Below are 12,873 nucleotides of genomic sequence, written 5' to 3'. Positions count from 1 at the left end.
GGAATAAAGATGCAGATGTTGAGAGTGGACTTGAGGACACGGGGAGGGGGAAGGGTAAGCTGGGATGAAGTGAGACAGTGGCATGGACATACACTACCAAATGTAAAATAGTTAACTAGTGGGAAGCAGCTGCATAGCACAAGGAGATCATCTCGGTGCTTTGCAACCACCTAAAGGGGTGGGATAAGGAGGGTGGGAGGGAGATGCAAGAGGGAGGGGATAGGGCGATATACGTATGCATATAGCTGATTCACTTTGTTATAAAGCAGAAACTAACACAACATTGTAAAGCAATTATACTCCAATAAAGATGTTTTAAAAAAAACTCATTTTCTGTGATGTTACCTCTTTTTTTTTTTTTTTTTTTTTTACAATCTTAGGATCCATTTAATTTTATTTAAATATATCATCACCCTCCTTGAGAATCTAAATCAAGGACTTGGGATCCTAATTTGAAAATGAAACAGAACAACACAGAGGAACCTGTTTCCTCAAAACAGTAATGGGCTTACAGAATGCCTTTTAGGAACTTATACCTAATTAAGTCTGTTCATTCCTTGCGTAAACTTTAAGCATCCTCAAATTTTATACATCTCTAAATAAAGTGGAAAAAGGGGAAAAACCACATTTAGCTGCATAATTCAAATAAAAGTATTTCTTTACTCACGTCCCATTCTTAACAAAACAAATTCTGTCTGAATTCAAAATGTTCATAAAATAGTCTCATTAAAAACAGGAAAAATTTACATCTCAATTATTATAGTCACTGACCGGTTCCATTTTGATTCCTGTTTGGTGCATGTAATAAACTTCGGGGCTTATGTTTTTTTCAGACACTGAATTACATCTTTACAGTTTTCTTAGTTTTGTTTTCCCCATATTTTGTGTTGCGTCTTCTGCCAGCAGTGGGTAACTTAAGCCTCAGTGTTGCATAGTAAGATGCATGCTTTTTATTTTTTAACAAAAAGGTCACTGAGAGGTAAGATCTTTTCATAAATTTCCTAAATAAACTCATTCATGCACAGTTCCATATACTAAAAGGTACTTTGTTACCATCTTAAGCAAAATTATGGTTCATGAGTCGCCTTACCTCTCTCAACATACCTCTCCCTCCGTTTTGATAGTTTCCTCTTTTCAGCTTTATCCAGCCCAGACCCTGTTCAGCATCTTTCCCGTCTTGAGCAAAGCACTTGTCAGATCACTTCCTCATATACTCCCGAGTATCCAACCACAGCCCCTTTTCAAGGCAGAGGCCTGAGTATATATGATTTATTAAGTTGTTGCCAAACATGGCTGACTAATGAGCCACTTATAATAAAAGTTTTTATTTTTTAAGTTACTTTTATTGAGGTATAATTTATACGAAATAAAATGCACTGTTTTACGTGTATATTTCAGTGAATTTGGACAAATGGATATAATCTGTAACCACCAGCACAATCAAGATATATAGAACATTTCTATCATCTCAAAAACAATCCCCTTTTGTCCCTTAACAGTCAGCACCCAGCCCCTACTCCCCAGTAGATTAGATTTGTCTTCTTTAGGGTTTCATGTCAGTGGAGTTGTGTGGTATGCACTCTTACGTCTGGCTTGTTTTGCTCAGCATAATGTTTTTGAGATTTATCCATGTCGTTGCATGGATGGGTAATTGGTTCCCTTTTTTGCAGAGTAGTATTCCATTTTATGAACAGACCACAGTTGGTTTAGTTATTCACCTATTGAGGAACATTTGGATCTTTTCAGTTTCTAAAATAGTTTGTAAGCCCTAGTAATTTGTGTAATAGACCTTGTGAAACCCATTCATTATTTGTCCAACTGTAAGCAGTTCACTGATCTCTCAGGAAAAAATATATTAGTGAATTTTCAACTATTTTATATTTTTGCATAATTCACTACTCAAATGTATTTGAAGATATTTGTAACATTTGGTGGAATTGCAGTTTAGTATATACATAATATGCTATATTTGCTTTCCTTTTTTTCCCCCCCAGATATGCAATAAGAGAGAGCAACAGTGTTGTAAAGATATTTAAGAACTTTAAGGAAAAAAAATCATTTAAACCAGATTTTGGAGCTGAAAGTGAGTGCTGTTTATATATGATACAATTTTAGAAGCTTTATAATGGCTCAAAAACATCTAAAGATCTAAAATTTTTTTTGTTCTTTTTAGGTATCTATGGAGGCTTCTTACTAGGAGTCAGATCTGTAAATGGCTTAGCTTTCTATGACTGGGACAATACAGAACTCATACGCAGAATTGAAATTCAGCCCAAACACGTGAGCTCCCTCCATTGCTGTTTTTGGAGTGTACATCTTTGTGACAAGCTCTGAGTCCCTGAGGCCAAGAAACATCCTTGTACCCTGCTGTCCTTGTTCCATTGTGCTGGACACAGTGCCATGTACCTCAGGATTGCTTAGAAAAGGAGAGTCGTGGTATTTGAGTGAGGCAGTAGATGTTGGGCTTTTTGAAAAGTTTAAAAAGTTATACAAATGCCAAGTGCTGTTCATATTTTAAATGGCTTTAATGCTTTGAAGATAAGTAGCCAGGGAGTTCTTGACCTGGAAGGGCCTGCAAGTCTCCCACTCAGTTCAGAAAGCCTTTTCATACTTTACCTGATAATGGCTGTTTAAAATTTAGGTAGCCGTTCTCCAGTGACAAAGTTTTCAGCCTTTAGATCTGCCTGCTTCTTTGACAGCTTTAACTGTCAGGAAATAATCTGTGGAGACAAATCCACCTCCCCAGGGTCCTGGTTCTGTCTTCTAGAGCATGCATTCTCAGCAGGGGGACGTCGTCCCCTAGGGGGAAGAAATTGGTTCCTGAAACCAATTGATGACAAACTGTACTCTTTATCTATAAAGCATAGATGCACATATGTTTATACACATTATGTGTTTGTGTACCGTATGTATATGTTTATGTATTAATATATGTATAGACATATAGTATCTGTGATATTAAAACTTCAGGGGAAGGTGATTGGGAAAAAAATGCCTAAAAAAGGTTTGAGGTGGGGGTCATATGGGAAAAAAAGAAAGAGTGAGAAACACTATTGTAGGGCAATAGGGAATAGGCTAGTGCTCCTCTGAATCTCAGCACCCCTGGCACTTACTGCCAGCGCTCCTTGCTGCCTCCCTTAGGTCCTTCCATTTCTATAAATAGAACAGTAGTGCCCTGTCCACCCTCCCAAATATGTGTGTATATACATGACAGAATTGTTAAGTGTATACTTAGTATCTTAATGTAGGACGATAAATCTTGTAGGAAACAAAGTGTATGCAGTTTGTCATACCCACTCAGAAATCCAAAATCATTTATCTGTGTTTTTGTTTGTCATGTTGCAGATTTTCTGGTCTGACTCTGGAGAGCTAGTCTGTATTGCCACTGAAGAGTCATTTTTTATCCTTAAATATCTGTCGGAAAAAGTTTTGGCTGCACAGGAAACACATGAGGGAGTTACTGAAGATGGCGTTGAAGATGGCTTTGAAGTAATTGCATCAGCACAACTTTAGCTTTGTTTTTAAATGATTTATATTCTTAGAGCAGAGCTTCACTCACTGTTACTACTATAAAATAGGTTTGGGGAAACTAATAAGCATTTAAGGAGTTACGGTAAAATGTGAAAATTAAAATCTTGGCTCAGAGATCAGGGTCTGAAAGTATTTGTTCAAAAGAAATTTGTGCTTTGATTTTAGGAAACCTTTAGACTAACTTTGATTATCTTTCAGTAAGGAAATTAGAAGGTGTTTTGGTCTTAAGACAGTTTAGCCAGAGTTATTTAAAATGTGCTCTCAAATGTAATGATAAATCATCCATTGTGGAGGTGTCTTGGAAGACTTTTTGAAATACTTATTATGCCAGTCTCATGTATGTTAGGAGTTTAGATCAGCACGTTCTTAGATTACAGCTTTGATGCAACAGTGAGATTTTACAGTACAGATACTCATCCAGGAATCTGTTCTTAAGTGAAGAAAGTAGAAATTCCAAGGAAAGATTTTCTTTCTTGAAATAGGATTCTTTCTCTGCATTTCTTATTCTACGTATCATCCCTAATTATATTCAGTTTTTTGTCATTGACAGGATTCCTATTGCTGAACAAGATAATAATAGACTTTATTTTTTTCCTGCAGGTTCTTGGTGAGATTCAGGAAATTGTGAAAACAGGGCTGTGGGTAGGCGACTGCTTCATTTACACAAGTTCTGTGAACAGATTAAATTATTATGTCGGAGGAGAAATAGTCACCATTGCCCACTTGGACAGGTAGCTGAGTATCGTTTTGCTTTTGTCTTTAGCCTCCTAAATTTAAAAGCATACTTTTTAAACATAAACAAAACCAATTGCTGGCTTTTAACAATGATAGGCCTGATTTTTCAGTGTTTTAATAGTTGGCAATTGCTAACCAAAATTGCGTCAATCAAATGGAAAGATTTTGAGCAAGAGGCAGAGTGAGTGACTGCAAGAGAGAGAGAGTGTGTGTATGTACTGATTTGGGCTTAGTTCTAAATTAGTTTCCGTTTCTCTTACAGGACGATGTATCTCCTGGGCTATATTCCTAAAGACAACAGGCTTTATCTGGGGGATAAGGAACTCAACATCGTTAGCTACTCCCTGCTGGTTTCAGTGCTGGAATACCAGACAGCTGTCATGCGGAGAGACTTCAGCATGGCTGATAAGGTCCTTCCGACCATTCCAAAAGAGCAGAGGACCAGAGTTGCTCACTTTTTGGAAAAGCAGGTAAGGGGGTGGGGGTTGGTTGGTTGTTTTGTGTGTGTTTTTGAAAACCAGCAATTTGAAAGAATGTTAATACGAATTTGAAGAACTTTATTTCTTAACTACCACTGATTTCCTTATGGCAATGCAATTTCTCCTTTAAATTTAAGTCACTTGTTATACTCCTCCTTTCTCATTGCCCTTCGCATCCCCTTTAAATGTTGGAGGTGATTATTAGTCTTCCCTTTTTGTAGACTTCTTTTCCGTTCTATCAGTATTTTCATTTCTATGCTGCATTTTTCTCTATCCTAGCTGGCTTCTCTCTCTCTCTCTTTGTAAAATATACATAAAATTTACCGTTACTGATAAGCCTTTTCCTTAATGTAGCAATTTTTAGTATAAATTCAAAGTTACATGTGCACAAAGTACAACGTTTTGCAAGGCTTAGGAAGAAAACAGCCCTCCCTTTTCTCTCTCATTTCTACTCCCTAGCGGTAATCACTTGTAATTCTTTTAGCTGACTGTTGGCATTTATTTCCACATGTCTAACATACTTATATTGCTGTTTCTCAGCTTTAGGCATTTCTTGGGACTTTCCACTCTATACAAGATGAGGGATTTATCTTTCTTTCACTCCCCCTGCTTCTACCCCATAATGCCACTTTCCTATTGCTTAACCTCCCAATATAGTTACATCAAAATTTTGATTAAATTGGTATTCATTGTTTATATTACTGTGGCTGTGTAAACACTGTTCACAGCTGAGCCATGTGATATATTATAGCAATAGCTTTCTCTTGCAGTTGTTTGTTTTCCCTGGAGTTAATAATTGTTTCTTTTTTTTAAACTTTGCTTATTTTTCTATGTACTTAGGGTTATTCTCCCTACTCCGATGGTTCTCCAGATTTCCTTGAAATCTCCTTTCCGTATGTTCAGTCTGCTTCAGGCTGAACTGGTTTCTGCCCTCATCATGGATATCCCCTCACCATCGTGTTGGGGCTTCCCTTTGGCTCTCTTGAGTTGGATCCGTTGTTTTCTATATTCCCTATCTTCTTTCCTGGTTTACTCCCTCCTTTTGCTGGGGTATGTCCTTCAGTAGTTTCCTGAGAAAAGGGTTATTTATTAATAGCAGGTAAATTTTTTTGTGACCTCGATTATCTGAAAGTGCCATTGTTCTACCTTAAAACATATTTGGCCATTTAACTGGATATAGAATTCTAGGTTGGAGATGATTTTCTCTCAGAATTTTGAAGACGAAATTCTATTTTGCCTTCTGCCTTCTAGCTTCTAGTTGTTGAGGTCTAAAGCCATTTATATGCCTGATTCTTGGTACCTGATCTGTTTTTTTCTCTTTGGAAGTTTTTTGGATCTTGTCCCTGTTGTTCTGTGATGTTATCATGATGGTGGGCCTTTGTGTAGGGGTCAATTATTGTTCATTCTTCTGGGTATTAGATGAGCTCTCTTAATTGGAAACTCATTCCTTCATTTTTGAGAGATTTTCTTGAATCATTTCTCTGTTGATTTCCTTCCTTTGTTTTCTATATTCTCTCTGTGCAACTGTTATTCAGATGTTGGACCTCTTGCACTGGTTTTCTTATTTTGTTATTCTTGGACTTTCTAAATCTTGTTTATGGATCAAAGTTTATCTTCATACCCTCTGTAAGGGTATGAATGATGGTTTTTGTTGTTGAGTTTTCTTTTCCCCTTATGTTGTATGCTTTCTTCAGATTGCTGTTATTGGTTCATTTTGATCTCTGTCTTTCCTTTTAAAGATTTTCCTCAGGTATCTCATGATCTTTGGGCACTCATTTAAGAGTGGAGGTCTAAGAAGCAGGTCAAAAGATCTGAGTTTATGGGTGAATTTATTGGCTGGACTAAAAATATGTGATGTGGCTAGGCCTTTTGTTTGGGGAGCCTCAATCAATGTCAGTATCTTCATCTAATGAATTTAATGACTCTTCATTTATTCAATTAGTGAATTTAATGAGCACTTAATATTGTACCAGGCACTGTTCAGGCTGGCATATGGCCCTCATTGACATTTTAGTATTTTTAAGTCTTACCCCTTTGGCTGCTTAGTTTACAGAGAAGCTCCCCAATCACCATCCTTCTGCGGGCTGAGCAGAGTATGGCTTGGTGTCTCAGTATTTAGTATTTCAAATATTTAGTCTCAACATCCATTCTTAAAATCTCCTGTTTTCCTTTTGCCACTCAGCACTCCTTCTGGGTGTGCAGGGATCCCTCAGACTGGAGACCCTCTAGTTTACCCTCTCCAAAGAACAAGATTCCTGTCTTCTGTGTGTGTCGAGAGGTCGGGGCAGGGAGAGGAGTGGGGACCTGGGGTATCTAACTGCTTCTTATATAGACTTTCAGGCAGTTTTGTTTATTTGCTGGTTTTAACACTACCCTTCACGAGACACCTCTGGGGATTCTGAGGTGTGAATCAGGTTGTTTCTATGCTGTCTTCACTCCTGATTTAGGGATTAGTCTTCTCTAGTGTTTTAACTTGAATGTTTGTACTCCTCCACCAGCTTTCGAGCTTCCAAAATTGTTACTAATGTCTCTGCTGCCTTTCTGTGTGTCCTTGGGAGTTATGCTTTTAAAAAAGAACCCCCTAAGTGTCATTTCAGTGGGGATTTGCAGGAAAGCAAAAGTAAGTGTATATAGCCCACCTCATTTCATCTGCTTTGCCCTCACCTATATCTGACTAGTTCTAGAGATCTTCCATCTTCCACTCTTGGATTTTATATTGTCTACATCAGTGCTAGGGAAGAAAGGGAGTAATGCAGATTATTCAGAATGGCTTGTTACATTGTACTCCTGGGAGAATGGAGGTAGGGGCAGCTTGTATAGTCTGGGAAGTTATTTTAAACACAGTGATACAGCAATGCTGAATATCTACCCAGACAGAACTCAGACAGCTGTCCAGCTTCTCCATCCTGACCACCCCCTAACAGAGCATTCACTCTCAGTCTGAGGAAGTCTTCTGCAGCCTGAGCTTTTTGTCTCATATACCACATCCCTGGAGCTGAAGAACTTGCCCATAGGGCAGACCCCATCAGCCCTGTTTGTCTTGAGGGAGAAGCTAATATAGTAATTACGGTAGTTGGTTTAAAAGCTTGTTGCTGATGACTGGAGCATGGGAAGGCAGTTTTAGACTTCTGTGCTCTGGAATACTTGCTGATGAGTAAACTGGACATGCGACCAACAGTAAAGGCATAGGTAATGACACCAGATCAGTATCAGGACCTGAAAGCAAAATGTTTGCTAAATGACCTGCGGATGATAGAAAATTGGAAGGTTTTACATTCGACTTCCTTTCCTCTGAGGCACTGGACTAGATCTCTGAGGCCCAGCTCAGGAGATTACGGACAGCTAGGTTTACACCACTGTGCCTGTCTTTCTCTTTTTGAAGTGGCTCTTGTTCAGTCAACTTTCCAAAATCCTTTTCTTTTTGACATTTGTTTACATTTCTAAATTTTAGTGGTTGTTGTTTTACTTGAGTTTATCAAGCATTGGTCAGCTTCCACTGCTTAGAAAACAGTAGATGTTGTGTGACTGAATTTTTTCTGCCCTGTTTTTACCAGTTAATTTAACAGCTCCTTAATTTTTCTGTCTTCTAATTGAAGAGTATTTTTTATTTGTTACTTTGTTTGGTTTAAGTAATGGGGCTTCCAATGTCAGCAGCGTATTTAGTTTGAGAGAGCAATGGATTGTTTGCCACGTGTGTGCACTGTATATGTAGACTACACACACACACAGGTTTTTCTGTACATAAACACACACATTTTATCTGTTTAGGGCTTCAAGCAGCAAGCTCTTACGGTATCCACAGACCCTGAGCATCGCTTTGAACTTGCTCTTCAGCTTGGAGAACTAAAAATTGCGTACCAATTAGCAGTGGAAGCAGAGGTATGTACTAATTTATGATTTTTTGTAAGTGATGGAAGGGTCAGTAGGTACTTACATGTGTCTACTATAAGTTGTGTTTTAAAGTTTTCTGAAATGCAAATTAGTGACTCATTTTGGTGAGGTCGTTGCCTTAATACTTGGGCTTCCTGGTGGCGCAGTGGTTGAAAAAAAAAAAATGAATTACGTTTATCTTTGCATAAATTAAATGGATTATATTGGAGATATGTATTATTATATTCTTATTAATATATTCTTAGCATTCTAATTTAAGAAAAAGTGTTTTTTTTTTAATCTTACATGAGATCTGTTTTGGAAGAGAAGGAAAGCTAGAAGATAGTAGATAAAGGAGTCTGGAACTCTAAAAGAATGCAGACACAGCAGTAATTTGCCAATATCCCAAACTAGTGAGGAAGATGTTGGTTTTAAAGAAGGGTTCTGACATTTTGAGACAGTTTAATGACATTTTTATGGATCGTTGTATATTTTGTATATTGAGGGCTCCCAGTTGTGGTTTAAGTCTAGCATTTACTGGTAAATTCATTTCAGATGTACTAAATAAATTTTAGCTATGTTAAGATCATCCAAATGAGCAGCATTTTATTTGATTTCTGAGAAGCTACAAATGACAGAAATAATATTTATTATTAAATATTTAAGGACATAAAAAGGTTTTGCTGCTTTCAAAAAGTGGTATTAAATCGTTCCTTAAAATAATTACAGTCTAATTACCTTAAAACTCGTTAGTTTTAGTTTCACTGTGTAATTACAAAATAAAAATATAATGGGCTGATGATTATTCACATGCAGCATTAAATTTGATTTGTGTTTGAATTAATTTTATGTATGTGAATAATTTCGATTTCCTCATTATACATTTTGTCATTCCGTTCTTATTTTGATAGACCCTACTTAACAAGCACAGCTCAGTATACATAAAATATGTATTTTATAATTATAGAAAAAGCACAGCTCAGTATACATAAAATATGTATTTTATAATTATAGAAAATATAAAATTGTTAGTACAATGATGTTCAGACTAACAGAATAATGTTGATGTTGGAAATTCAAATGTTTATTTAAAAGATATTTTAATGTGGAATCTCTTTTCTTACAGTCAGAACAGAAGTGGAAACAACTTGCTGAACTTGCCATTAGTAAATGCCAGTTTGGCCTAGCCCAGGAGTGCCTGCACCATGCACAGGATTATGGGGGTCTGTTGCTTTTGGCCACTGCCTCTGGAAATGCTACTATGGTGAACAAGCTAGCAGAGGGTGCGGAGAGAGACGGCAAGAATAATGTGGCATTCATGAGCTACTTTTTACAGGGCAAGTAAGTATTAACCCAAGGTCTGCAAGAGTTGGGCACAGTAATAAAGCACTGACTTCAAGGGTGGTCTTTGGAGAGGAACATGAAGAAGGAGCCCTGGAGCGAGTGCTGATGCCTGGCCAAGCGGTGCTGCTGATGGGAGCAGGCAGGAGGACAGTGCTGCTTTGGAAGAACTCAGAGGATGCTCTTCAGCAAAGGATGCTCTTACCACGTTTGGTCTAAATGTCTGAGCAAAATGAGCTGCTCAGGGAGGCTCAACTGGGAGAAATGTTAACCCCTTTCTCAACAGCCCTGCCACTTAGTGGCTAAGGTATTTTAGTTAATGAAGGCAGGAGGCTGTTGGGCTGCTTGTTTCATTTGGTACCTGAGCGGCAGGTGATTTTACCCAAGTTGAATAATTCTGATCTGCTTACAACAAAAATAAGGTGGATGAGGATGCCAGTTACTTTTAGATTTGATTTCAACTATAAAGCATAAAAATGTCATGTATTAAAAAGTCATAGCAGTTAGTGCGTATGAGATCATTTCATTAGTTGACCATGTTATGAAATAAAACACAGAAGTATTCATTAACTTTGCCCTACATACTTTTTAAACCTCACACTTAATCATAAAAACTTTGAATGTGTATGTGTTTTATAACATATGTATGCATAAATTTATATACCTGTAAGAATAGGTCCACTACTTCTTATCAATAACTCAAAAACATTCTGAGAATATTTGGTGGCAAAACCTGGCCTAAACACTGAAGTATTATTAGTTGCTTTTATGCCACTTGGTTTGTTTTTATTGCATTTAGTATTCATGTGTTATAGCAGAATATTTATGTTTGTGACTCTGATGCTGAGGGTATTATGTAATGTATATGTACTTTCTAAAATCCAAAAGGTATTACCTTTTTAAAATCCAAAAAATTCTGAGTTCTAAAGCACGTTATCCACTTTATCAAACTTACACAGGAAAAAGTTAAAAAAAGAAAATGGACACCTGGATATTTTCCTACTGGGCACCACTGGATTGTCCAGCATAGTCCGTGTTAGAGATGCTGCCCTCAAAACTATACTTGTGAAACCGAGTTTCTGCTCTTCATATTCTGAAGCCCTTAAATGTGCTCATCTAAGCTACCTTGTTTTAAAAAGCCCCTTTAGATTCTTCTTAGGGAAGTTAAGGAGATTGAAAAATCTCTCACACTCCTGGAGTCCGTTATGTAACACACTGGTGATGACAAGTTAGTGGCTCAGTGACAGAAAAGAGGTGTATGTGTGAGAGTTGGAGAGGGAGTGCTGACTTGCCAGCACTAAACCCACATTTCTTTAATGTGGTAAGTGCCATTATTATCGCGTTCATTCTTGGTAACAGTGCCTCTCCTTTTTAATCTTTAGGCTTGATGCTTGCCTGGAGCTCTTGATTAGAACTGGACGACTGCCAGAAGCTGCCTTCCTGGCACGGACTTACTTACCCAGTCAGGTTTCAAGGTACAGACTTTTCATTTTAGGAAGAAATGTTTGAGATAAAAACAGAGCCCTTAACAGTCTCCCAATGGTTCTATGATATCTGTAATAGGGTGGTGAAACTCTGGAGAGAAAATCTCTCAAAAGTCAATCAGAAAGCAGCAGAATCCCTTGCTGATCCAACAGAATATGAAAACCTTTTTCCTGGATTAAAAGAAGCCTTCGTTGTAGAAGAATGGGTGAAGGAAACACATGCTGACCTGTGGCCGGCCAAACAATACCCACTTGTCACGGTGAGTGCCTGGGGTGCCTCATCCCATGTGACTACGGGGTGGAAAGGCATTCACGACTTAAGGTTTTGAACTGCACCACATACATTATGGTTCGATTAAGAGCTAGTATCTGGGATTTAGGCCAAGTTTATAGATGAATTATGCTTTCAGAATATTTCATTTCATCATTGCTTTATTCTCTGATAGCCAAATGAAGAAAGAAATGTTATGGAAGAGGCAAAAGGCTTGCAGCCCTCAAGAGCTGCATCTCAGCAGGTCAGTCAGACATGAGAAAGTTTGGTTGAGATTTGTTGATTTTAAGTACCACTTCCCACTTCCTAATCCTGACCTGCCTTCCCTTCGGGAAGAATTTCAAATTCCTGAACAGATTCCTTTGTTTTTATGTGTGTTTCTATTTGGGTTTTCAGGAACTTGATGGGAAACCTGCTTCTCCTACTCCTGTTATTGTGGCCCCCCCCACAGACAACAAAGAGGAAAAGGTACGACATCATACCCAACTTCCTATTGGACCCCAGCCTCACCCTCCCTCCCCGCGAACGTCTGCAGGATGTGCAGGCCTCTGCATTTTAAGTGATGTAATCAGTTTCAGAGCAGGGGTTTTGAAATGAGAAGATGCCCCCTTTTGACTGTTGTTTTAGTTCCCTTTGGATCATGAATCACAGATAACTTTTCTTTAATAACTTTGCTTTAACACAGTACTATATAACTCACCCTCTTCCTTTTCTTTGCAGAGTTTACTTGAACTGGAAGTAGATTTGGATAATTTGGAATTAGAAGATATTGACACAACAGATATCAACCTGGATGAAGATATTTTGGATGACTGAATAATGTTTCCCATTTACTCAACTAAACAGATCATTATTATGGACAGGTATTGATCGTCACCCTGACCACAGTGCTTTGGACTCTGAGAAACTCCTTAGATTTTTATATGTAGATGCTGTGGCCCACTGGGAGCACAATGCCCTCATCTTCAGAGGAGTTTATGTGCAGCATCTAAATCACAATGTTTCCTTGTTAACTAAGATTGCTGTGAGCTTTGATTTTTTTCATACTGTCATTAAGACCATATCTCATAAAATCTTTTGAATTAATGATGAAGATACTTCAAAGTTTCCTTTCTGCATAATGAAAACAGGATTCTAGTTTTAGAAGGCTGAGCCAAAACTA

At 37.8% G+C, this 12,873-nt stretch overlaps 1 protein-coding gene across 1 annotated transcript in view; it reads left to right on the top strand.

Moving 5' to 3' along the window:
- COPB2 (COPI coat complex subunit beta 2) overlaps positions 1-12,797 on the top strand; it is a 28,680-nt gene extending 15,883 nt beyond the window's left edge. Inside the window, exons 11-22 of the mRNA XM_036850099.1 lie at positions 1,995-2,083; positions 2,174-2,280; positions 3,346-3,489; positions 4,132-4,262; positions 4,529-4,736; positions 8,514-8,624; positions 9,742-9,956; positions 11,339-11,431; positions 11,520-11,700; positions 11,887-11,955; positions 12,108-12,179; positions 12,432-12,797. Coding sequence (XP_036705994.1) covers positions 1,995-2,083; positions 2,174-2,280; positions 3,346-3,489; positions 4,132-4,262; positions 4,529-4,736; positions 8,514-8,624; positions 9,742-9,956; positions 11,339-11,431; positions 11,520-11,700; positions 11,887-11,955; positions 12,108-12,179; positions 12,432-12,527 — 1,516 coding nt within the window. The 3' untranslated portion in view covers positions 12,528-12,797. The remainder of the gene's footprint in view (positions 1-1,994; positions 2,084-2,173; positions 2,281-3,345; positions 3,490-4,131; positions 4,263-4,528; positions 4,737-8,513; positions 8,625-9,741; positions 9,957-11,338; positions 11,432-11,519; positions 11,701-11,886; positions 11,956-12,107; positions 12,180-12,431) is intronic.
- The last annotated feature ends 76 nt before the right edge of the window (positions 12,798-12,873 follow it).

This window comes from Balaenoptera musculus, chromosome 4 (assembly GCF_009873245.2).
Source record: "Balaenoptera musculus isolate JJ_BM4_2016_0621 chromosome 4, mBalMus1.pri.v3, whole genome shotgun sequence".
NCBI classification, from domain to species: Eukaryota; Metazoa; Chordata; class Mammalia; order Artiodactyla; family Balaenopteridae; genus Balaenoptera; species Balaenoptera musculus.
Note: the sequence above shows the minus strand (reverse complement) of the source record. Positions and strands in the feature narration are given on the sequence as shown.